We start from the raw sequence: 27612 nt of genomic DNA on the forward strand, positions 1-27612 counted from the left end.
AAGACCATTCTTTTCTTGTCCTTCACAGAAATGGAACCATAATTTTTAGTTGTTTACACAGTTACCCATAAGACTATTTTCTTTCCTGCTCTGCGCAATTCTAACAGGATTGCGAGCAGAAGTGTCTTGTGGCGGTTTCAGGAGCCTTCCTCAGAAAGCTGTGCAGGCCCATTAGCCCTCCCACCCCGCTGCTGTGTGGAAATGATGTGTAGTACTGAAGTCATCTCTTATGCCACTTGATGAGGGTCAAAGACAAGGGAAGGCAGAGCAGAAAGGTGCAGGAGCTCAGGCTGAGTAGTGAACAACCAAGATTCTAGGCCTGGACTGCCCGCTTTTGGAGTTTTATATGAAAGAAAAATAAAGTTCTATCCCGTTTAAGGCACTGTTACTTAGAGGCTCTATTAGTTGCAGCAAATCTAATCCTTTTATAATTTTTTTAAAGTAGGTTTCACACCCAGCACAGAACCTAGCACAGGGCTTGAACTCATGACTCTGAGATCAAGACCTAAGCTGAGTTCAAGAGTCAGTCACTTAATCAACTGAGCCACCCAGGGGTCCCTTATAAGTAATATTTTAAAAACTAAACCTGCTCTCCATAAATAAAGATTTCTTATACTGAGGACACTCAAAAGAGTGTGCCATTAAAAAAAAGAAAAAAAGAAGAAGGTGCCATGGATTCTGGGAGCCTTCCTAAAATAAGCATTTCAAAGAGTCTCTTCAGCACTGTTTGAACAAGCACAGAGCTTCCCAAGGTGACCACTTAGAAAAGGACAGGCATTCACTTGGATGATTAAGTTTAGGTATTTTCAGACTGAATCCCATTAGTTTATTATCAAATAAACATGAAAGGTCAACATGAGGTAACGTTTAAGCACAGTTGTGTTGTGTAATACCACACACAGCAATATCCACATACCTTTAAGAATTCACACACACACAGCAGAGGGCTGCTAGAAAAATGCCTGTTTATGATAAAACAAGAAAAGCAAAACATAAAACAAAAGCATGCCTTGAGACTTACGTGGTTATCTTTATAGTAGTAAGAAAGGGCAGGAAATCGCCGTCTGCTCCGGAATTTGGAACTCCCCACTATGATGTGTGCCGTGGCCGATTTGGGAACATACAGTTCAGTAGGGTAAGAATCACAAACCTGTCACGGAAAATACATGGGGATTTTAAGGCCATCTAGTAATGCCTTGTGAACTGCCACAAGAAATTCCATTCACCATACTTACTTCTAAGGTGCACATTTAAGTTTTCTTAATCAAGTTACAGAGACTATTTTGAGGAAACCAACAGCCACTTCAGAGAAGTGAGGAGCTGTTGATTCCATGAAATCATGGCAAAGGAGAGCAAACACCATCCTTTGGCATGGTCCCTTCTGAGGGCACTCTGAGTGGCAAGATAGCAACAGGTGAGCATTTCTTTCATCAAAAATGAAGAAATTATAATTCGGCATCTTGGTAGCTGAAAAAAGTTCAGCTGCCTGTTTGGAGTGAAAGACAGCCCACCAGTGGGAGGCAAGTGCCAGCAGTGAGCCCCCCAGGGGAACCTCTCCGTCCCTGGCACACCCCAGGCTCACTCTTGCCTCTGAGCTGGCAGTCAAGGCCATGCCCTCCCTGGATATTTCTCCCCCTCGATCCTCCCAAATCTTCTCCATTCTTCAAGAGACAACCCAACTCCACCTCTTTCAAGAAGCTTCCTCCCAAAGCCTCCAGCTCAGGTAAGTTTCTAGATCTGACTCGGTAGCACACAGTGTAACAGCTTTGTTTTCGTTTCTTAGGTGTGATTTCACAAATGGTAAGAAATGACTTTACTCCTCCTGCACTAGCAGAAATCACTAGCAGTGATTCCCACTGTGGAAACTCTAGAGCCTCAGAATAATCTTGTGAATTAGTCAGAAATCAGCAGTTTAGAACGTGGCTCTGATTTGCCAACCTCGTGACCTTCCGAGAGTCAAATTATGCTGGCCTCTAAAACTGATAAAACACAGAAATAATATCCCATGCGGTTGATAGAGGGGTCAAATCAGATAATACCCATGACAAAGCACTTTATAAACCACAAAGTCTGACATAAATAAACGTTAGTGGTGGCAACAGTAATCACTGACTTGTTGCTCGGCATGTTGACATTGCTCGATCAATCTCTTTGCAAAGTGAAGATTGCCCAGATGGCAGTTCCTGGGCTTCACCAAAGTAGCTGTTTATTTCTCAGAAGTCAAGCATCTTCTTGGTCTTGTAAGAGGAGTCCCCAAGGAGGAGTAGCAACAGGGAAATGTGCTAGACAAATGTCCTCTGTCCATCTCTGCTCACACCTACCCCTCTGGAAAAATGGAACTGAAGGGAATACAAACCCACCCCAAGGAAGAGCCCAGCCTCCACCTCAGCTCCTGACACCTGCCCCAGGATGTAGCCCTCCCTCGCCTGCATCCTCTGTCTTTGTTACCAGACTGGTGAGCAATATCAAGCCGGAGATAAAAGGGCCAGAGAAGTGACATTCTCTGGCTCAACGTGTGATTTCAGCAATGAGCCGAAGACATTTTAGGGAAGATTACCGAAGACTTGAAAGACTTTGAGACTCTGGCCTGGGCACTCTGGAGGAAATCCAGTTCCAGGAACACCGATACTCTGGAGGAAAATCTTGTACCAAGAACAGATGGCTCAACCTAGTTGGACCCAGAGAGCTCTGCCTGGAATTACTGTCACAAGACACTACGCCTTCTTCCCCATGCAAATCTGGTGTCTGAACCCATCTTCAGTCGGTTGGCCAAAACATGACACCACAGACCACACCTGCTTGTCTGAGGCTAAAGAGACATGTAGTCATGGCACCAGGCTTATGACACTTTCTTAAAATAACAGTTTTAAGAAGGAAGTTGGGAGGTTTTCAGTAAGGTAGGAATCACCTTTCTTCATTATTACAACACTAGGGAATTGCAAAGTTATTTATGATGAAATAAAATAAGAAAGTAATAAATGGGATTTCTCAACATGCCTGATACATACAGCCTTTCTGAATAACAGAGGTGGGTCTTGGAACTGGGGAGCTCCTGCTGGGTCCTCTTGTGGCCTCCCAGGACCAAGGATGCTCAGCTTGTCTCATGCTGTAACCTTTACATGCACCATCCCTGGTGCATCAAGAGGAAGGTAAACAGAGTCAACTCTCCTGAGTGCTCTTGGCCCCACCCTACTTAGGGACCTGACTGCTATCCACTCTGCACCCTCCTCCTTCCCAAGAAAAGAAGCAAAGGCTTTCCCACCCTCTAAGAGTACCGGGTGTTCCCATTCCACAGTGTTGGAAATCATGGACTTTTGAGGTTTGCCTGAGTGAGGGCCGATGAGGCCAGTTATGGGGGACTCCTGCTTTCCCCAGAGCACAAGGTCTAGATGAAAAGAATTCAAGGTTCAGAACTGAAATAAGAGCATTCTGATAAGCACTTGAGTGGGAAGCTCTACAAAAAGCTAAAACACCTTTGGAATAAAAAGTCAGACCCATAGTGCCAGTTAGTTCAAGTTTCAAGACACAAATTCTTAACCAAGCTAGAAAATAGTGAATTCATCAAGCTTTCATGAAAGCTGACAGCACTTTCATGTAGAAGTTTACTTTTTTAAAGATTTTTATTTATCTATTCATGAGAGACACACACACACACACACACACACAGACAGAGACACAGGCAGAGGGAGAAGCAGGCTCCATGCAGGGAGTCCGACGTGGGACTCAATCCCAGGTCTCCAGGATCACACCCCAGGCTGAAGGCGGTGCTAAACCACTGAGCCACCCGGGCTGCCCTCATGTAGAAATTTAAAAACAGTCCTGAGGGCACCTGGGTGGCTCATTCAGTTAAGCATCTGCATTGGGCTCAAGTCATGATCCCAGGTCCTGGGATCGAGTGCTGGGGGAGCCTGCTTCTCTTTCTCCCTCTCCTTCTGTGCCTCCCCCTGCTCATGCATCTTTCTCGTGCTCTCAAATAATCTTTTTTAAAAAATGGTTCTGCATAGCACTGACCACTGTCATTTTTGCAAGAAGCTCACACAGTTATAGTTAAAATTCTGACAATGAATAATGCACAGTGAAGTTTACACCACCAAATTCTGAAACTAATCAAAATTTCCAAAATTTTGCCTGGTTTGGAAAATCACATAAGAAAGTTCAGAGAGAATGGGAGATATTCAGAAAAGGCTTTCCTCTGAATTTTCCTTCTTTATATGACTACCTGAGCCAATGAAAGTGAAGTTAAAATAATTTCTGCATACATTTTTTTTTTATTAATGAGGAAATGATTTTGCTTGTCCTCCACTAAATAAATTAGCCTGTGTGGAATACCCGCCTATCTTGGTTTGGTCTTGCCAAGAAAAAAATCTCTTTTGATAATTCTTCCATTCATTCAACATGTGTTTTTAAAAATATATTTGACATATACCATTGTACACGTTAATTTGATACATTTATATACTGTACTGTGATTGCCATTGTAATGATAATCAGCACCTTTATCACGTTACATAATTCTCCTTTCTTTTCAGTGGTCAGAATCATTAACTTCTAGACTCTTGGCAAGTTTGTTGATTATAGTACAATACTGTTGTCTATCAACAAGTTTCTACTGAATACTTCATATGTGCCTGGCATTATGTTAGGTGCTAGGATAGTAATGAATAATAAAACAGCTACTGGCTTCAAGGACTTTATATTCCCAGGAAAGCTGATCTCTGTAGACCTGGTTGTAATCTTGCAGTAAATGCATTTGCCATGGCAGGGTAGTAACCATCTGAGATGCCATCCAAAGCATCTTAATTATACCTCTGTATTTATTGAGGACCATCAATTTAGCACATTGGAGAGTTAGTTGTCAGAGACTGAGATAGATCTACATAGACTATCTTTTTTTTTTTTTTTTTTTGTAGACTACCTTTCAAAAATATTTTATTTATTTATTTGAGAGAGAGAGAATAAGCAGGGGTAGCTACAGAGGGAAAGGGAGAAGCAGACTCCCCAGTGAGCAGGGAGACAGAGGCAGCGTTCGATCCCAGGACCTGGGGATCATGACCTGAGCTGAAGGTAGATGCTTACCCAAATGAGCCACACAGGTACCCTGACAACTTTCTTCTTAAACATTTAAGATCTAAAATTTATTTCAAGGAATATACCATGTAATATTAGGGAAGAAGAAGGAGGGAATAAGCTGCATAAAATGATTTATATATAATTAAATAATATATAATACACAAAATATAGCTGGAGAAAACTGAAATAAACAAGATTTTAAATTACTGGCTTAGATTATACATTTTATTCCAAGAGAAACAGTAAAATTTTAACCTAGTAATGAATGACAACTACTTTATTCAAGAAAAACATTTTCAGGGATGCCTGGATGGCTCAGGGGTTGAGCGTATGCCTTTGTCTCAGGGCATGATCCCAGGGTCCTGGGACTGAGTCCTGAATCAGCCTCCCTAGGAACCTGCTTCTCCCTCTCTCTCCCATAGGCAGTCTATGTCTCTGCCTCTCTCTCTTGTGTCTCTCATGAATAAATAAAATCTGAAAAAAAAAATGTTTTCAAGAGTTACATACAGAAGGAAATCTTCACTTTGAGAGTTTGACTATTGCAGACAAGTCTTATGAGTAGGACTATGAATAATGATGATAGAGATGATGGTGATGTGATAATTAGCCTCCAAAGACCGCATGAACAGAACAAAGCAGCACAGGCTCTGAACCTGTGTTTTTTTCTAAAAAGAAAGAAATAGGGGGATCCCTGGGTGGTGCAGCGGTTTGGCGCCTGCCTTTGGCCCAGGGCGCGATCCTGGAGACCCGGGATCGAATCCCACGTCGGGCTCCCTGCATGGAGCCTGCTCTTGCTCTGCCTGTGTCTCTGCCTCTCTCTCTCTCTCTCTCTGTGACTATCATGAATAAATAAATAAAATCTTAAAAAAAAAAAAGAAAGAAATAGGGGTGCCTGGGTAACTCCTCATTTTGGCTCAGATCATGATCTCAGGGTCGTTACATCAAGCCCCATGTTTGGATCCACACTGGTTATGGAACCTGTTTAAGATTCTCTCTCTATCTGCCCTTCCCCCACTTTATCTAAAAAAGAAAAAGAAAAAGAAACAGAAAAAGAAAAAGAAAAAGAAGGGAGGAAAAAGTAAACATTTTCTCAACCACAAGAGGAAAAGCAAAAGTAACGGATGACACCATAACTTTCTCAATGGACTATTTGAAAGTTTTGAGAAAATCAACTTTTATTATATAAGTTGGCAATAAATAAAGGTATATAATCTTTCCCCCTATTTCATTGGTATTAGTAAAATCAGAAAATCCCCTAGGTTTTCACCTTTTCTGTTTCAACGCAGTTTGTTGGTTGTAGTTTTGGTTTGCTGTGTGTTACTTTGGAAAATAAACATTGAGTAACTCGTGTTTTGTAGTCTCTACATTTAAGACTTAAGTGACTAAATATGAGTCATGTTTGTGGTGCTAATTCTAGAAGGAAATCTCATCAAAAATAGGAAGAACCTGTGTTTCCAAGAAAATATTATTCCACAAGATGTAGCTTAGATTCATTTTCTTCCTGACTCAAGGGTGTGTCATATTTTTTTAAAAATTTAAAAAGGTATCCAATTTTCTTTAGTAAACTTGGATTTTCCTTCCTTTCATTTCAAGGCTAAAAATTAATTGCCACATACTTCATCATGATTGAGACAGAGAAGCCCCAGATATCTATTCACAGTTGTACGACTCTGGTTGTTAGATTTAAGTGTGATAACAAAGGAAATTCAGTATCGTGAACATGTCCATTTTACCCCCCAAATCTATAAATTTGAGATATCAGAAGAATGGGATGCCTGGGTGGCTCAGTGGTTGAGCATCTACCTTTGGCTCAGGTCGGGATCCCGGAGTCCTGGGACTGAGTCCCACATTGGGCTCCCAACAGAAAGCCTGCCTCTCCCTCTGCCTGTGTCTCTACCTCTCTCTGAGTCTCTCATGAATGAATAAAAAAAATCTTAAAAAAAAAAAAAAGATATCAGAAGAATTAGTGTAAGGAACTGACCTGCACAATATCAAGTCATTATAAAACCATAATAACCATAATTAGTACAAATGTAATTATGGAAATTATATAGTCTCTAATTGGGAGAATTTATAGGTAGGTAGGGTTTATTTTAAAAAGCAATAAGCTAAAACATGGAACAAAATAGGAAACACAACTCAAAACCCTGAGGATCCAAAGATTCCCCAGGGGCAATATGTAAATATCTACTAAGAGGAGATATTTGCAACAGCTATAAACAGTAACACATCATGAGCTAGAATATGTAAAGAACTTCTACAAATCAATAAGAAAAAGACAAATAACCTTACAGAAAAAAAGGATAAACAATAACAAATAGGCAAGTCACAGAGAATCAACTTAAGTTACCAATAAATACAGGCTCACTTGCCAGTTATGGGGAGGATACAAATAAAACCACACAGATCCATTTCACACCAATAAGATTGGCACTTTTTCCAATTTAAGTTTTTGATTAATTCATATGGTTATAAAATGAAACAATACAAAAAGATGCACATCCTCATCCTTGTGTTCTGTCCACCCCATACCCATCTACTCTCCAGGTTATCACTTTGGGACAATTACACACATACAAACATATTTTCTTATTTTTCTCATTCTTTTTTCAGATAAAAGATATAACACTATATTCAATATACTGTGTCTAGCTTTTTTTTTTTTTTAAGATAGTTTTGAAAGTAATCTCTATACCCAATGTGGAGCTCGAACTTACAACCCTGAGAGTCACATGTTTCACTAACTAAGCCAGTCAGGCATCTCTATGCCTTACTTTTTTTAAACCTAATGATATACTTTAGTAATCTTTCCTTATCAGTAGATGGAATCTACCATATTTTTTAATGGCTACACATTAATTTAATATATGGGTAGAGCAAAACTTATTTAACTCATCCTCTACTAAGAAACTTGGCTTTCTTCTAATATATGCTGTTACAAACAATGCTTCAATAAGTCACCTTATATATCACTATGTGTATGTATACTGTTGACTTTTTAAAATAAATTCCCAAAAGTAAGACTGCTGAGTCAATGAGTAGGTCTATCACCAAACAAAGGCAGTATCAATTATCAGCGAGTCTGTGGAGTAGGGAAAACTTGTCTATCTTGCTATTAGGTCTATATGTCCATGCATTCACTTTGGAAAGAATCTGACAATACCTAGTAAGGCTAAAATCTCTTTAATTTTTCTAACTCAGAAATTCTACTCCTAAATGGAAACTCTCAATACACTATGAGTCATGTATAAACCAGTTAACAGCTTTCTGATGATAAAACAAAAAGGGAGGGAGAGGGTGATAAGGATAATTTTTTTGAACCATGGTCCATCTGTAAAATGCAGTATAATACAATAGTGAAGAATGAAGGAAGGAGAGCTACAGGTATCAACAGCTTCTTCATTTCTCGATGTCTTAGACAGTTACCTATTGGGCTATACCTGAGTTTCTCCATTTGCAAAGCAAGAATATTAACCACACCCACCACATGGGACTGCTAACATCTGTCAAGTTTTTAGAACAGTGCCTGGCATGTGGCAACTATAATAGACGTGTTTTCTAAGTGAGATGACTCTCAAATACAATGTGAGTGAAATATCAGTTTCAGTAAACTACATTCAGTAAAATACCACGTATAGAAAGCATAAAAAACACAAAATAATACCACATTTTTACTACTTACAAATGTGGAAACATAGAGACAAGGACAACACCAAATTGGGGACAGTGACACTACAGCAGAGGTGATATGGAGGGAACATTAGGGAGGTTTAATAACATTGATCTATGTGTTTATTTTTGTACCAGGACGATACTGTTTTTATTTCTAAGCTAGCAATCAAATATATATATTTGTGTGTGTTTGTGTGTATGTGTGTGTGTGTGTATATATGTTACATACTATATATACAATATAGTTAATTATTACTAAATTTATATAACAAGCTATTGGGACTAAGGAAACTATCAACAAAACAAATGTAATGGAAGAAGATATTTGCAAATAATATATCTGATAAAGGGTTAATATCCCAAATATATAAAGAATTTATACAACTCAACACAAAAAATAGAAATAATCCCAGTGAAAAATGGGCAGAGGACCTGAATAACTATTTTTCTAAAGAAGACATACAAATAGACAGCAGACACATGAAAAGATGTTCAGCATCACTCATCATCAAGAAAATGCAGATCAAAGCAACAAAGAAGTGTCCCCTCACACCAGTCAATATGGTTAATATCAAGAAGACAAGAAATAGCAATTGTTGGCAGAATGTGGAGCAAAGGGAACCATCATGTCTCTGTCGGTGAAAATGTAAATGGCACAGCCATTATGCAGAACAGTATGAAGATTCCTCAAAAAATTAAAAATAGAAATACCATAAGATCTGGCAATTCCACTACTGAGTATTTACCCAGAGAGAACAAAAACACTAATTTGAAAAGATACATGCATCCTTCTGTTCATTGCAGCATTATTTACAACAGCTAAGATATGGAAGCAATTTGCGTCCACTGATAGATAAGGAAAATCTATATAATATATATAGATATTATAAACACACACACACAGAGGAATATTACTTAGCCATAAAAAAGAATAAGATCTTGCCATCTTATTGCACATGAATGCATTTAGAGGGCATTATGCTAAGTAAAATATAAGTCATTATAGAGAAAGACAAAAACAAAAAAACAAACCAGAAACAGACTCACAAATAGAGAGCAAATTGGTTGCCAGAAGGGAGAGGTTCTGGAAGCATGGGAGGAAGAAGTACAAATTTCCAATTATAAAATAAATAACTCACAGGGATGAAGAGTAAAGCATAGGAATATAGTCAATAATATTGTAATAACACTGTGTGGTGAATATACTTACCCTGGTGGGCATTAGGTAACATAAAGATAGCTGAGTAACTATGTTGTGCACCTGGAACTAATATAACATTGTTTGTCACCTATTCTTCAATAATAAAAAATTTTAAAAATGTAATCAGAAATGATCAATAACAGGAGATTAGATATAAATGGTCAATTGGCATATACAAATCTACATATCAAGGAATCAAAGCATGTAGAGTAAATTAAAATGAGAAATCACTTGTCCCACTACCAAGTTGTCAAGAAAACTTTCTAAGAATGAACCTCTTTCCCAGTGAGGCACAAGAATCAAGCATTCTCATACAAACTACTGAGAATTTATATAAACTGGGACAATTTTCCTGCAGTTCTTTTTGACAATATGTATAAAAATTTGTATGGGATGCCTGGGTGGCTCAGCAGTTTAGCATCTGCCTTCAGCTCAAGGCATGATCCCATGGTCCCAGGATCAAGTCCCACATTGGGTTCCCTGCATGGAGCCTGCTTCTCCCTCTGCCTGTGTCTCTGCCTCTCTCTCTCTGTCTCTCATGGATGAATAAATAAAATCTTAAAAAAAAATTTGTATAAACTTTCTGACATAGAAATTCACCTTTAGGAATCTGTCTTTAAAAAGGATTTTAATATGGGTGGAGGTATAGTTACCAGGATGTTCTCACCATGTTTATTTAAAATAGGAAAAAATACTAGTCCTCTGAATGTCTGGAGATTAGGTAGAAAGAATAGGATATGGCCATACTATCTAACGTTACATAATGTTTTTAAATGATACAAAATATACTTCTTGGCAGGAAAAAAACACGATATATGAAGAAAAGCAGAACACAAGGCATGTGTAACATGATTCCGTATTTGTTATATATATTTGAACAGTTCCTTTTCCTCTGTGTTTTCCAATTTCAAATAATTAAATGTATTACTTAGATGAGAAAGGAGTTATTAAACTATGCAGATGAGGAAAAGATACTGAAGGAAAAATTTAAAATCTAATGGAAGAATGTGAGGGCACTGAGATGCTGGATATTTTTTCTTTTTCCTCTCTTTTATAAATGCTCTGCAACATTCTTAAATTACTTTTACTACTTAAAATATTTAAAAAATTAATAGGGAAACCAACATTGATTTGTAAGCCCATCATGAGGACCAATACGAAATTGATTCTGCTTCTCCTGTTTCCTTTCCTCTCCATACGCCTTTGTAAGCATAGACACATTTCTCCCCATTTCTCTAGGGAAGCCTCTTGGTGACCTTGTGTACCAATCAAGAGTTCAGTGAGTACAGAGAGGAGCTGGTGCCAGACTGCCATCAGAGTCTCTGTGACTTCCCCACTAATCACTCGCTACACTATAAAAAGAGCTGATGGGAGAACTTGGCACTGGCCGGCTCTCCCCACCACTGCCTGGCGAAGAGGCCCACCACTGGGCTTCTCTGGGTCTCCAGCTCCTCAATCATGAGGGAAAGGTGTGTATGTGTGTGTGTGTGGGGGGGGGGTGGTCTCTATGGTTCCCTTGGCCAAATTTTTTGTTTCTAGTTGCAGGTAAGAATTGCACTTGTAATAACCAAGGGAGACTTGTAAATCCACAGATCTATATCTACAAAGAGCTATAAAAACTAAAGGAGATTAAACAGAAGTCACGCTAAGCTATTTGGATCATGAGTTCACTTGAATTAAGTATCTGGATTTGACTAGATGCCTGCACTCACTCTGTAGTCTCTATTCACATCGCTGAGCTGCCAATAATTATTAGGGAGGCCCATTCGCTTGTACTCTTCACTGAGATCGATCAGCATCCAGCCCTGTTCTCTTTCTTCTTTATCCAGCTTGGGGTTGAATGAAAAGCAGTATAACTCCTCATATTTCACTGCAAGAAAAAGGAGAATAAAGCCAAATCAAGCCAAATCAAAACTAGGACCAAATTTCCCCAAAAGCATTCTGCCTGGGTTGGAGTTTATCAAGAAGCCAAACCAGCTTCTTGCCTCTTGGGACGCTCCTGGAGCACCCCATCTCTGTGGGCAGGTCCACCCACCTCCTCCCATCAGTGGCACAGGGATTTTGTGACAAGCAAACTCAACTTCACAAGAGCTTCTTTCCTTTCAGAAACAAGGCCTTTTCCATTTTTTGCCTTTTTTTAAAAAAAAAAAAGTTTTTGAAGACAAACATATTCTCCAAATAAGAAATGGAGCTTAAAAATTAATTAAGAGGGATGCCTGGGTGGCTCAGTGGTGGAGCATCTATCTGCCTTTGGCTCAGGTCCTGATCCCAGGGTCCTGGAATTGAGTCCCACATCAAGCTCCCCACAGGGAGCCTGCTTCTCCCTCTGCCTATGTCTCTGCCTCTTTCTCTGTGTCTCTCATGAATAGATAAAATCTTCAAAAAATTAATTAAGAATGTATGCATCATTAGACATCAAGAATTCAATTTATGTTTATCAAGCTTGGATTTGGGATGGCCTCTCAGAGGTAGATGGAGGCCCACGCCCCTGCCACAATATGAAAAATAAAATAACAATTGAAAACTGTTATTTTATGAATGAAATATGAATTTTTAGCAAACACATCAATGCCATAATTGCACTGCTCATACAAAATTCATAGGATTCATAAAAAAAATCAATTCATTGTGCAAGGCACCCTGGTCATGAGGGTCAAATTCAAGGAGGCATGATGAAAGTCTGCTTTCAATTCTGCCAAGATGTCCATGTCTTTATGTAACACCCTTTCTGCTTGTGAGGCCAGGCCCAACAGCCTTTCCCATTTAGAGCTAGGATCTGATTTTCCTGCTCTGATTTTGTTATGTTGAAGGAAGCAATTACGCCAGTGCTATTTAACAGAAATATAAGCAAGCCACATATGTCACTTAAAATGTCCTTGTAGCCACATTAAAAAACTAAAAAGAAATAATGAAGTTAAGATTTTACCAATATTCTTCATTAGAAACCCACCATATCCAATTATTATCATTTTGATATGTGCATAATAAACTTTTTAGTATTTCATATATCTTATTTCATAATGTCTTTGAAATTCTGTGTGTGATTCACACTTGACAGTACATCTTCATTCATTCTAGCTACATTTCAAGGCCCACCAGCCACATGCAGCCATACTGGATACCGCAGACTACCATCTTGGATAGTGCAGATCCAAGCAATCTGGTAAAGACAAATCATGGCTGATACTCACTGAACCCTTGTTTCATTCTAGATTCTGTTCTTGATAAATGTATTAACCCATGATGGGCCTCATTTTACAGACTAGAAATCTGAAGCAAAGAGAAGTTAAGGAACATACCCGGGGCCACACAGCTAGTAAGTGGGAATTCTGGATTTAAATTAGGCAATCTAGCTGTAGAGTGCATGCCCCTAATCACACGCACTGCCTCTCTAAGGCAGATCCTTCTCCTTCTCCCCAGATGGACCACTTTTGTGTCTTTTCCCTTGTTCCACCCCGAGTCATCTTTTTCTCCAATAGATTTCTTTCTCTTCACAGTTTTCTTAGGTCCCCTCCACCTTTATGCCTTAATCTGTTGATGCATTCAGATGTGGCTAATTTAATTGTTCTTCAATGTGTGTCTGGAGACCCAATAAAGGATCTCACCACCAGCAAAAGGCCACAGTAACACACTAGCAGCCTGGGAGCTAAACTCAGTTTCGGGCTTGTTGTGACTACTATGGAAATGACTCATCTACAAGGAAGAAGAAAGATAAGGGTCATATTTTAAGGACTAGACTTTTTCATTAGACATGTACTCTTTCTTGTAGAAAAGAAGCAAAAGTTGGTTTATCAGTTAAACTATGTCCTATTTCAGTTTCTTTTGATGTATCTCTAAACTTCAAGCTTTAGAATACTGATGATTTTAACCAATAAGGAAACACACACCTCCAGGTACCTGTACACACACAGAGTAGCTGCTCTCAGTAGGAACCATCTCTTGTAATCTCAGCTACTGCGGTAGGCAGCCTATGAAAGTGAGATCCTGTTCTGGGAACCATCATCTGGACACTGACACATCTTTTCCATCTCTCAGTACCATTTCATGACTCAGGCCTCTGATATCATAATGTTAACCGCAAATGCAATTTGTTCAAGAGGCCAAGAGAATCTCTAGAGAAAGCCTCAGTTCCTGCAGTCAAAGAAGAACTTGTGAATATAGGGTTAATAATGGAAGCTAACTTCTCTTTGTTGAATAGTTACAACTAAGTTTAAAGGTAGAAGGAGAAAACCATTCTAGAACTATTGAGAATTTTCTGTGTATGAGCTCACACTGGCTGGCATTGGGGGAAAACAAGCACACAGAACACCAACTAAAGGAAGAGTAATTTATAGCAGTCATTAAGAAGATCATTCTTGATTTGGGAGCCATTAGAATCAGTTGCCATTAAAACTGTGAAATGTTTTGAGTTATTTTTAAGCTAAAGGGTAATCACCCATAGCTCTGGCTCAAGTTAAGTAAAATTCTACATGAGGGCAAAGAAACCGCCATTTTTGTCAGCCAAAACTCGGTCTTATTCACATAGGCGAGCTTCTTACCCAAAGGCCAGCCCAGGGGAAGCCTTTGGCAGACGATAGCCTACTCTGAGAAATTAAAAAGTACCACTAACACAGATGTAAATTTTACTGAATATTTCCCATTCACAATGTTCTGTTGCCCTCCATCTCCTGCAAAATACATAGCAGAATTCTTAGTAATCAGCAAGAAGGGGAGTTAAAAACAACAAAAGTAGGGCTAGAGAAATCTAGTCTTTACAGAATCTGAACTGAGAGGACACACCTCCTTCAGAGAGGTCAGAGCCCTGGTTTCTCACCCTCATCTCTTAAAACAGACATGTTAAATACTCCACTGGCTTCTCACACCACAAAGTCTGAGCCATCACATCCAACATCAAATGCCTTTTGCTGTTAGAGGCGGCAGGGTTCAACAGGAGGTGTGCTGAAGGACCCTCCCCCAGGGCTGCTCCCATAAGAAGTGAACACTCCATATGCTGGAGTAAGCTGAACGTGTACCTCCAATCTAAAAAAACATTATTTTTTTTAAAGAAAATTTTAAATCATTCTGGTATTTACTTTTAAAATCAGAAATCATTCTGGTATTTACTTTATTTACCCACCTAAAGCTTACAGTTGCTAAGCAAAGGCAGACTTGAAGGTTTTCCTATTCAGAAAGAAAAAAAAAATAATTTCTAAAATACTAGATTAAATCAAGAGTGGGTAGCATCTGGGTGATGTTTCTAGGAAAGCCAGATCGGTGTTTCAAGACTCAGGAGACAGCATAAGAGATGCAGGTTTTGAGCACTACCGTTCATCATGGACTCCTTAACACAGGGAAGCACCTGATCCTGCAAGGGGTTCCACACCTGTTGCTCTCATCAGGGCCTTGGCTCCTGGGCCATCCCCCTCTTCCTCCTCTCTGGGGAAGATTTACGCCATCAAGTGGCAATTTTCAACTTGGAACCACCAAGCTTACAAATGGCTCTGCCTCTGCACCCCACCCTTGCTCCTTCTCTCTCATAAAAAAGGAAAGGGTGTTCACTCCACCAGATAAGGCAGCTGTGGGTAAGACAAAGCAATTAGAGAAAAAAGAAAAACAACCCAGTTTGTTTCCCAGGTATCAGGCTAAATGGTTCTGGAGAACAGAATATTTCAGAAAAAAACAAAACAAAACAAAACAAAACTGGGGAATTACCATGATAGACTCATTGGGAGAAACAAAAAGTAACTTAATACTATAATAAAAAAAATACTTTAAAAAATAAAAAGAAAAGTTATGTTACTGATGGTCTCCTGATGGTCTCCCTTTGGCAAAGTTTTTAAAAATCGAAAGGAAAGAACAAACAGGAATGGGCATTTGCAGAATGCAGAGGTGGGTCTGGGAAGGGCAGCACCGGGAGATGCACATACGTGCAGTTTATTAGAACCAAAAATCACAACTGAAAGCTCAGCTGCTCCCAACCTTCTGCACCTTCAGGCACCCTCAAATAACCAGAGCTGGAAAACCATTTACACGGGGTGAGAAGACAGCACAGCTATTCCTGGACTTGGCAGATTTAGAATAAGAATCAGGAAAGGTCTGCTGTTTCTTTTGCACAAGTATTTGAATGAAACACCAGGGCTGAGGCAGCTACCTCGTGGTGGAAAAGGACTCCTGGACTCAGAGATTAGTGTCGTCAATAAAAAGCAAATCACCACCGCAGACACTGTATATGGAGCCATGACTTAGACGAGAACGTTAAAAGTGAAATTAAGCCAAAAAGGTAAAATTAAGCAAAATTAAAAAGGTAAATTAAGCAAATGATAGGATTTCAATCATGAGATTTTAAAAAACATATAAGTGTACAGAAGAACTGGGGACTAAGAACTGGAAAAAAAAAAAAACACTTGTTTAGAAAAAATGGGAAAATAAACAAAGATGGTTTAAATGTTAAATGGTCCACGAACACTACCGAGGGAAAGATAATTGATAGAAAAATAAACAACAGAAGGCCAATCAGAGAGAGGCGAATGCACATGGGAAAAGTGGGAGCTCTCTGAGAAATAGGGGTCTTCTCATCAGAAAAATGTATATCCTTCTTAGTACGCTGGATCCATTTTTCATTGGGGCCAAAGCTTTACTTTAAACTAAATTATTCTTGACTAAGAATTAAAGAGTTTACTGAATTTGGCTACTTCAATTTTTCACTCTTACCAAGTCTGAATTCACACAGAGGACAAACCAATAAAACCTCGCTAAATGTTTTAGTAGTTTGATGTACCCTTATTCTAGAAAACCTAACTCAGTGAAGAGGGAATCTCAAGAGCTCTGAAAATATCTCTTTCATAAGACTTGACTGAAATGGACTCCCAAGCATTTCTTCTTTATAAAAAAAAATATACATATATATATTTATTATATATTATTGTATAAATATATTGTATCATTTATATAATAAAATGATAAATGACACTATATATATATATATATATATATATAGTGTCCTCCATAGGATCCTGCAGTTTAGCTATGTCTATGAGGGTAGCTGGAAAAAGTTGATTTGTGTTGGTGACTAACTGGAACCACAGAGAGCTATATCGTGCTACTAGAATTCAAAGTATACTATATGCACGCGCGTGCATGCACACACACACACACACACACACACTCCTATTCTGAAAGACCTACGGGAGGGGGAGGTTGTATTTTGTAAAAGATCCTCAGATGGCTCTGATAAGCCACCTCTACTCCCAGCTGGGACCCCCTCCACCTTTCTTTACCTCCACCCAGATTCAAAAGCCTGGTCCCTAGGTTATAGGCTGTCACGTGTCCTAATTTTAGCATTGCCTCTGACATTAAACTGTGAAATTGTCTGGGTTCTAGTTCATCTTCCCACACTTATTAGAGCACTATGTTTTATGCAAACTGGCATTTCTAATTCCATGTTTGAAAATGCTAGTAGCTTTCTAAAAATCTTCTAAGGTAATAGGTTTAATTCAATTAATTACCATGATTTCCTTTTTTTTGGCTCTCCGGCTATTTCTAATACCTAACTCCCAAATGTCACCTTTAAGAAAAAGTGTGTGTTTTAAAAAGTGAGGGCCACAGAGATTTTCCTCCCTGAGGGCCCTCACAACGAGAGTCCTGGCACTCGCTGTCATCACTGGCCACAGCCCTCACAGTCACTGTGATTTGCTCTTCCAGCCACTCAGCTCTTTCCCAGTTCTCTGGGCTATTCCTAAATCCTATTAATCCGGTCAGAGCACATTTATTATCCAGTACACCCATTAATCAGTGACACAGAAATTGCTGGCACACAATTCTCCTCGCATTCCCTGCTGCACGCAACCTAACATACATCTTCCCAGAACTTCTGTTCCAATTATAGTGCATTCTCTAAAAAGTTCAACTGCTTTTCTGGCTAACTCTGCAGTTCTTTGCAACACAGTGAGATGAAAAAGTGAGATGAAAAAGCCTCCACTGGCTGCCTGGAACACGAAGCAAAGTCAAGTCAAAATTATCAGATTTTGACAGCTCCCTGGCATCATATTCATGAAATAACTTTAGTTCTTCACTATCTACACGAGATGATCACATCATAAGAAACGGAGGACCCAACTAAACCCCATGCAGACGTTACGATCGAACTTCTTGTCCTGAATCCAAAAGCAGTTAGCAAAGTAACTGTAAAGACGTATCCCATCTTCCTTGTCAGTGACTTTGGTGTAACACTACCATAGACATTACTCTTATATAAAAGGTTTATTTTTACTAAATTCTCCCCAGAAACTCAGATGTCTATTTCTTTTAAGCGAGAGGACACCACAATCCATACAAGCCACACAGAAAGACAAGACTATACACTTCTGGAAGTGTATAGTAAGAGGTAACTCTGAAGACCCCAACCCGAGGGACATAACAGGAGAGTAACTGTCAGCATCTATTTTTCAAATCAACTAAACATTCTTCCCATGACACTTAAGAAGGTTCTGTTTAGGAGAACTAACATATCCATACTGTGAATACAACTATTGCTAACAAAGGTCTAGTTACAACCTTGGGAAACATATATCACCATCAAAAAGCAATAAAAAAAAAAAAAAACAACAGAGCCTTAAAAGCCCCAAGAGGGGAAACTGCCCTAGAACTGTTTGATATTAATATTTTTCACACAAAACAATTTATCAGTTTTAGCTTAGGCTTCAAGCACGGTGGCTCAACTATCACAGTCTGGCAAGGGCACAATTTTAGTACGATTTCACTACAAAATGAAAAGCTATGACCCCCCCCCTTCCCAAAGATAAAGTGAATAGTAAGAATAATCAAAGAGGTTCATTGCCTTAAAGGCAAGGAATCATGGAGAGTTCTTGGCCCCTCTGAGGACTGGGATAGCATATAATTCCTAAAACACCAGAATTCTTGAGCTATGCATATTTCTTGAAGACAATTTGTGAACTTAAGGGTGCGACATACAAAATGCCTGGTTCCTGCACCCTACCTGGCCTTGCAAGGCGTATCAGAGAGATGTACACATCGTGGCAGTCTCGTTCCTGTGGTATGATGAGCTGCAACAGCTGGAAGTTCTTGCAGCGAATAAGCAGAGGGCATCCAGTAGCGGTTGTTGCCTGCTTTTCGATGGTGGAAATCTGACTGTGAAGAATCTACAACCAAAAGTCATGTGGAGAAGCTGTGCACAAATAACTGGTAAATGAGACAAGGGGTAACACAGATCTCTGAAGGAACACAGACAAGAAACACTCTCCCCATCTCGAGCTAGCTCAACAGCTGCACTCAGATGACAAGAACCAATGTTCTGGGAAAGAACTATCTAAATGTATCATTTTATTTTTCATTACCAAGCCTTCTGATATCCAGGCTAATTATTTAGAGCCAATTATTCAGCATATAATTTTGTACAAGTCCAGGTAAGGGAACATATTGGTAGTCACATGCTGAATGCACTTAATAGCTAAAATTAAAGAAGGTCATGAGAAGTTAGTAAAATAAACCTCGCAATCAACAAAAGCTAGAGATGGCTCCACTGGGAGGTGCCACCATGCTCCTTAATTCCACATGGAATGCTCAAGTTCAATAGCAACTTAAGATTGTTGTTTTCTAAGTTGCTGGTGGTCAGGCAGGCTGGAGAAGAGATCTATGTTAAAGAAAGTCATGCTGAAAATACATCTCTCTGGTGCTTTAGTGGCCAGAGTGGTTGGGGCTTCTGCTCAATCAATGGTAGCATTCATTATCTTATTTTATGTGAGTATAGTTGACACACACACACATTGCTACATTAGATTCAGGTGTAAAATATAGTGATTTATTAAGTCCACACATGCTATGCTCCCAAGTATAGTCACTACCTGTCACAAGTCCTCTCCACCCAGTAATGCCTGCCACCTTCTGCTGAAAATGTAGCAATGTTTATAGAATATAGAAAAGGGAAAAATCTACAATGCAGGGATTCTGGTTCTAGTCATAGTGTCACGGTTGGGTGGCTATATCAAATAAGATGTAAGGGTCTTATTATTAAGTAGCAGAAATACCTGACAATGGGACACTTCCCTAGCTTTTCTTGCCTTCTTTTTCAAATTGGAAAAGTGAAGACAACATAATAAGATGACTAAGTGGCCTGCATTATTGCATCCTGCAAATAAAACGTCTTTCCAATAAAGCACTACATTAATGCTGTATCTGGCACTGATATTCTGGAATCTCTACTTGACAGCTGAGACATGATGCACTTATATCTCTGGCTATTTCTAGGCTTGTCTTTGATGATGTTCAAATAATTAGTGTTGAAGATGAATAAGCAGATCAAGTGGATTTGACTCTCTGCAGAAAAAGGCAAAGCTGACCTTCCAGAAACTGTCCTCTCAACACCCAAATACCAAAAGCCCACCCACCTCACCCTAAGCACAAACAAAAGGAGGGTCAAAACTTGTTACTTTAAGCAACAGAAAAATAGAGAATGCATACCCATGTTTCTTTTCTTGTGTCAGGTGCATTTTCCACGAATATGACATGAGTAGCCGTCAAATACAAAGTACCTAGGGCTGCCTTTTTAGAAGATAGCCGATCTACCAAACGGACATTTTCGACCTAGAGAAATCAGTTTGACAGAGTTATAATAAAGCAAAAGACTTCATATGAATAAATAGTAAGACATCTTGAATTTAATCCCAAATATAATTTTGAGAATTCTTCCAATAATAAAGCCCAAAACTTGTTCTCTTAATTAGATACCAGTATATGATTCTGTATATCAAGACAAAAATTCATCAATTACTTAAAATATTATTTTAAATGTACCATAAAAGATTTGTAGACCTTATTCTTTAATAGCCTTTCTGTATTTTAAATAAGTCAGCATTTTTATTTCACTATAGTTATATAAAGCAAGAAGTGTATGCATCAGAGTTTTTACAACCACCACGTATGAATTATGTCTATTAAATGGACAATAATGTATTTCCCTATGTATTTCTCGGTAGTAGAAACAGTCTCAAGGCAGTTTGCTTCTGCATAAACTAGCAGGAAATATACATGTGGGAGCAAAAAGTATCAGAGAAATGTTCTGCATGTTTACAAGGAAAAATCTACCAAATTAAGATGCTCACATTCATTTATAATAAAAATTTCTCTAATAAATGGAATTTTCACCAATGACCTTCAATGGTTATGGGAGATCTCTGGAAACAATTTTTATTGAGCATACCTCTCTTCTAAGCAGAGCAGCTTCAAGGATATGGGTGCTGGTATCATTCCAATAGGAAATATAATGGAAATTCTTAGACAACCTCTACAGGGTAAGTGGAAATTAAAGGAACTATGACTCTAACAAGGCAAGGTCACCACAACCACCAGATGAACATTCCTGAAATGATGGTGGGCTTGGCAGCACTACTTACTACAGTCAAGGGTCAACCATCTACAGACAGACACTGGCTCAGCCTTCACCCCCTCAGGTCAGGATGGCTACCTGCTTCCATGAGGAAGCCTCGGGGAACAGTGAATCACATTTGCTCCGTATTCAGCCTAATATGGAAGTGGTGGCCCTGATGTATTTGAGAACACAGGGCTTCCTCCCTGCTCCAGGGAAGATGCAGGGGAATAGAAGACCTAATGAGCACTCCTCAGGACACCAAGGTCAAACAACACTCAAGACATTCTGCTGCCTCAGTCTTCTCAGCCCTGGAACCAACCAACCTTCTGAGAAGAGCATGGAGGAATCCCATCCCACTTCTTCCCAATTTCCAGGGATCTGATGAGGTGAATAAAGAATCTGGTATTTAAAATATGTTTTTATTCGTACAATTTAGTCTGAGGCGGTTGCATGATTCCTGAGGCCTTGTGAATGTCTATGTAAAAGATGCTCATTCAATAAGAGTGTCTTAACCTACCAGCTCATAGTTCTAAAAAGTATTTTTTTTGTTATTGATATGTTCCTTTCATATCATTATTCATCATTGCGTCTCTTGCAAATGGTCTTCATGTCACCAGTTTACTTTCCTACTAGGTGATCATCGTTTTTTAGGTATTCGTAAGAACTTTTTATATTAGTAAGGAGAATGGCTGACGGCCAAATTTTTGTGTGTTTTGTAACTTTCTCTTCACCAAACTCTTTTATTGCCTCTATTAATTGTTTCAATGTCTTTTAGATGCTCTGAGTAGACAGGAATATTTTCTGCAATACTTTGTTTCTTCTCTTCCAGTATTTATACATCTTTTTCTTTTCCTTGTTTACTGGCAGTAACTAGCACCTTCAGATTAACAGTGAATAGCAATAGCACTCACATTTTCATTTTTTTCTTTTTAAAATACATCTTTGAGATATAATTCACATTCCATACAATCCACTCACTTAGAGTGTGCTACTCAGTGGTTTTTAGTATATCCACAACGTTGTGCCGTACATCTCTCCTCGTGCATCCATTACCACAATCAATTTTTTTAAAAATTTCATTGCCCCAGAAAGAAACCCTGTGCCCAACAGCCTTCAGGCTTCTCTTCTTCCCCAGTCACCTCAGCACTCGGTGACTATCAGTATACTTTTTCTTAGTGGATTTGCCTATTCTAGACATTCATATAAAAGGGATCCTACAATATGTTGTATGTACTTTATGACTGATTTCCTTCACTCAGCAACATGTTTTCAACTCATGTTTCAATCCAGATTAATCCATTTGTGAAATATGTCAGTACTGCATTTCCTTGTATTGCCAAATAATATTTCATTATATAGATACAGATATATCACATTATATTTATCCATTTGTCAGTTGGTGGACATTCAGCTTGTTTTCACATTTTGGCTATTATGAATGATGTGCCATGAACATTCTTTTACAAGTTTTTGTGAGGACATTCGTTTTCATTTCTCTTCAGTATACATATATATACACACATAATACACCCAAGAATGGAAAGACTGTGTCATATGTAACTCTGTTTAGCATTGTGAGGAACTCCCACATTGTTTTCTAAAGCCATTGTACCATTTTACATTCCTACTACCAGTGTATGAGGGTTCCAAGTTTTCTACATCTTTGACAACCCTTTTTATATCTCTTTCTGATTACAACCATCCCAGTAGGCGTAAGACAGTATCTCACTGTGATTTTGATTTACATTTCCCCCAAGATTAATGATAAGCATCTTTTCATGTACTTGTTTTTAATGGAACACTTCCAATATTTCACCATTAAGTTTGATGTTGATACTTGTTTAAATCACATTGGGGAAGTGACCTATTCTTCATTCACTTTTTGACTTTTATTTTTTTTTAATTTATTTTTTATTGGTGTTCAATTTACTAGCATACAGAATAACCCCCAGTGCCCGTCACCCATTCACTCCCACCCCCCGACTTTTTGACTTTTAAAAATCAGGAATGAATACTGTCTTTTTTAAATATGATGAATATTTGCTTTTTTACTTTAGTCCTATATTACCAATAAAAGGAATATATTTCTCAATCTTTAAAGAAGTCTTGGATTCTCCGGATTGGTGTTTTAATATGTCTTATTATTTTATCTGCTATAACTGTTTTGATTTCTGTTTTGTTTTTGCATCTCTGCTTTCAAGAGATACCGACAAGTACCAGCCTATTTGTTCTACTTTTATCAGGTGAATTCGTCATGGTTATGATGCCCTGAATGTTACTATTTTTTTTACTAAATCTCATTTTGGCATCTATTTTCCTTACAAGTTATATTCTAATAGCTGTTTTTCAAATTCTTAAACTCTTTTAATTCCTATCTGTGGATGAATCCCTCCCTCTTTACCCTGTCTCTCATTCCTAAGTTGTGAATTATGTTTTTACTTTCTTATGATTAGATAAGCAAAGTGTTTTCTTCAAAATAACAGGTCCTGGGCCTATAGATTTAATAATATTTCTCTTTTCTAATTGTTTAATTTCTGCTCCTTTGTTAGTAATATTTCAGCTTTTGTTGGTTTATTATGTGACTTTGTTTCTTTGTTCATTTCTGAACTCTCAGGTTTGAGTCACCTCATTCATTATCATCCCTTTTATTTAATAACAAATCTTTTAAGTCCAATAATTTTCCTCCAAGTAAATCTTTGGCTGCACCTTATGAGTTTCATTTGCAGTATTATTGTTCTTCCTTCCTAGAAGAGTCTATAACTGTATTTTTTTTATTGCTTGTTTGACCCAGGAGTATTTAAGAAATATTATTTTTTAATTCCCACATGATCAGATTATTTTATTTAAACTTTTGTCAGTAAATGTTCTATTCTGAACTAACTACAAGAAAGACCTTATGGAAGAGAGTTGTGGGAGAAGAAAAGCAAGGGGATATATTATTTTTGGAACATTTCTATGGGAAAATACTGATTTGCATGCTAAAATATAACTACCTAAATTAAGTGGAGGTCCAGGGGTGATACACTAGTTAGCAGTATCTAAAAATGGAATATAGGGGATCCCTGGGTGGCGCAGTGGTTTGGCGCCTGCCTTTGGCCCAGGGCGCGATCCTGGAGTCCCGGGATCGAATCCCACGTCGGGCTCCCGGTTCATGGAGCCTGCTTCTCCCTCCGCCTGTGTCTCTGCCTCTGCCTCTCTCTCTCTCTCTCTCTCTCTCTCTCTCTCTCTGTGACTATCATAAATAAATAAAGAAAAAATATAATAAAAAAAATAAAAATGGAATATAAATAATTTTCCCTGCCCTTAGGACTAAGGAGACAAAACTTTATTGGGATAATCAGATTGAACATAAGATAATATTTTGAGGCAAAAATATTTAGTATAGATTATTCTTTTAATAGCAGTGAAGGAAACTATACCACTCAGATTATTTTTGGAAAGCATCAGTGAAACAAAATGAGGTTCACAGATGGTGGCAGATTAGAATACTTAATGAGATTTTTTTTTCTGTGTCTTTTTGTTAACTTTGGCTGCTGTTGCAGGAAAAATACATTTCAAAATTTGGCAATAGTTCTTATAGGTCCCATTGCTGTTAAAAGTAATTTTGAAGTAGAGGGAGAAAAAAAAAATGAGGGAAACAAGAAGAGCATGATTTCCCAGTGATCTGTAGCAACAAAATAAATGAGTAAAAAAAGTTAAAACTCAATTGTTTGAGAAGCTCTATGATGATAGGGAGCACTGCTCAGGGGCCATCGCATGGTTTACACTAAGATAGCTAGAACATTCTTGACTGTGACTCTAGAGTCAGTCAACTGTAGATAAAATCAAACAAATCTCAAGAGTTTGGCCACCATCTTGATGAACCACTGGTTCAATAACTCCATCTCACTGTTCAGCTAACTTAATTCTAACTTAGACATACAATAAGCTATAAGATAATAAGGCTTATTTCATGCCTGGAGAGACAGGACCAGCTTCTCTAGATAATGTTATTATAATTCATTTGTGCATTCTCAGGAACACCATGCTTAAGACACACTGGGTATTCATGCTTTGCGAACAGCAGTTCATTTATGCAAAACATTAATTATTGGGTGTGCCTTATTCACATTCCGACATTTCTGAAAATGGAATTCGTCTTACAGTTAATGTGTAAGAAGCCGTTATGTCATTTAATTGGCAGTACTTCTGTCTTTCTTTGTAGGGAAAAAAAAATCTGGGTGCAACTTACCATCACTGATGTCTTAGATTTGCTGACATGCAGTTAAATTTGTAGTCATTGGCACATAAATAATATTTGAAACCACAAGACCCAAAGAGCTTACCCAGGGAGAACATGTAGAGACAGAAGAAAAGAAATCTGAGGAAATCCAACCTTTAAAGATGTGATAGAAGAGGAATCAGAAGAGCAAACTAGAAGGGAATCCAGCTGGAGGAGAAAAGTCAGGAGAATGTGCTGTCAAGGAACCATGGGCACAGGGAGTAGTTTATGAGAAAGGGAGTGTCCATTCTCAATGCTGCTACGAGATCACGTAAGGCAGTAACTGTAAACTGTCCACTGGATTCAGTAACATGGAAGATGTTGGTGACCTTGGCAGGAGTGGTCCTAGGAGCACAGGGATCAGAAGCCCTAATGCAGAGGAAGGAGAAGTGAACTTCATAGGAGCTGAGAAAGTAGAGACTCTTCTGTTTGTAGAAGGGTGGAACTGGGCAGGTAAAGCCTGACCACTGAAACTCCATCCTGGAACAGTGGAAGCCCAAAGGATAGAAGGAGCCTTCCAGAAGCAACTGCCATGTTAAGACATGTTAAAGAAAAAAATCCTATTATGCTGCCAACAAGGGGGCATCTGGAACTGGGATACTCACAGGAAATACAACAATTCCCATTAGGAGGAACTTGTGAGAAATACATCTGAAAGGATCGGAAAAGGAGATGAGGTTTCCTGGGCAAGGATTTATTTATCCTGCTAATACTGACGTCTTCCCCAATCCTATAAAGCTTTCTCCCCCAGCTTTAAAAACTGGTCCTTTAACAAAACTTAAAATGTATACTTATTTACATAATATTTACAGTTTCAGAAATATAGAAGGAAGGAAAGAAAACCAGTCCTAGTCCCACAACCCAAACATAAGCACTTATAATTTTTTGGTGTATTTTAGAAAATACTTATACTGCATTTAAGCATTATTAGGTAGTGAAGTGCCAGAAGAAACAATCCCAGGGATGGGAAGGAAAATTCTTTTGCTTTACTGAGCCTTGCTTTTACCCCAAATCTTCAGGATAGTTGCTATATATCATGATGTCTTGATGGGTTGGACGAGGGCTGGGTAGCTAAGTAAGGGGCAGGTTTTAATTCTCCATAGCTGGGTGGCATAGATGCAGGAGTGGATGTGAGACAATCTCTGACCTGACTACCTCAGTAGGAGTAGAAGATTATACCAGAAAAGACTGGAAATGCAAACCTCCATGGGAATTGGCAGGAATTCCAGGGAGAGTTTGGATTTCCAAGGGGAAAAGAATGGGAGTGTTCAAAATAGCCTTCCCGATAGTTCATGGATCAGGCCAATCTTAGCTGTCATTTGGTTTATGTCAAAATTACCAAAATAATAATAATAAAAACAATAACAAATATTTTTAGAGTACCATGCCATGAACTGTGCTGTCACTTTGCATAAGCGACCTCAGTTAATCTCCACAAGAACCTCATGAGTTAGGTCCTTACATAATCCCCAGTTCACAGTTATTGGGGACCAGTTTCCTCAGGCCACTCAGGCAGCGTGTGGCTCAGCCTGGAGCTATGGTCTGCCTAACTCAGGGCCCAACTTCATCATAACACCAGGGCTGTGAGCACTGGTGAATGCCTCTGAGGACATTTTAGTCTCATTCTTCAAAATCAATACATATTTATAAACATTTATTTTAACCAGTTCTATGGTTAAATGAACACATGAAAACTGGTGTTTGAAAATTGAATGCTTTCAGACAAAATTATTCTATAAAACCATATTCACAAACCACTACCAGTATATTCTTTGAAATTAACCCAAAGACAGAGAAAGCCCAAAATATAAGAGCCTAGATGCTGGCAGGAGATATTCAGGGTCCTCAGAAGTAATTAAAGAGAGATCACCAAACATCCACCTCCATTCAACAAAATGCCTATGCGGAGCACCGTGTTAGACCCAAAGAACGAAAGGGTGAGGAAGACTGAAATTTTGTCTATCCTCAGGAATCTTCCAGGCTCACTGGAAGAGCCTGTGCCCCAGTTTAACGGCCTTTTCATTCCCATCCTTGCTTTGCTGGCTT

The 27612-nt window shown here is 38.6% G+C and overlaps 1 protein-coding gene and 1 long non-coding RNA gene across 8 annotated transcripts in view; one reads left to right on the top strand and one right to left on the bottom strand.

Annotated features, from left to right (window-relative positions):
- MTMR7 (myotubularin related protein 7) overlaps positions 1 to 27612 on the bottom strand; it is a 172189-nt gene that overhangs the window by 44395 nt on the left and 100182 nt on the right. For all 7 annotated transcript variants that reach the window (XM_025470346.3, XM_049095075.1, XM_049095074.1 and 4 more), the window contains 4 exons: positions 20399 to 20521; positions 18918 to 19080; positions 11656 to 11813; positions 1022 to 1150 (listed from right to left, as the gene is read on the bottom strand). In XM_025470346.3, the coding sequence (XP_025326131.1) occupies positions 1022 to 1150; positions 11656 to 11813; positions 18918 to 19080; positions 20399 to 20521 (573 nt within the window). The remainder of the gene's footprint in view (positions 1 to 1021; positions 1151 to 11655; positions 11814 to 18917; positions 19081 to 20398; positions 20522 to 27612) is intronic.
- Positions 1094 to 11596, top strand: LOC112674273 (uncharacterized). Its single transcript, XR_003145357.3, has 3 exons — positions 1094 to 1723; positions 11183 to 11412; positions 11483 to 11596. It is a non-coding gene; the product is annotated as an uncharacterized LOC112674273 (long non-coding RNA).

The sequence above is a fragment of the Canis lupus genome, chromosome 16 (genome assembly GCF_003254725.2).
Source record: "Canis lupus dingo isolate Sandy chromosome 16, ASM325472v2, whole genome shotgun sequence".
In the NCBI taxonomy this organism is placed as follows: Eukaryota; Metazoa; Chordata; class Mammalia; order Carnivora; family Canidae; genus Canis; species Canis lupus.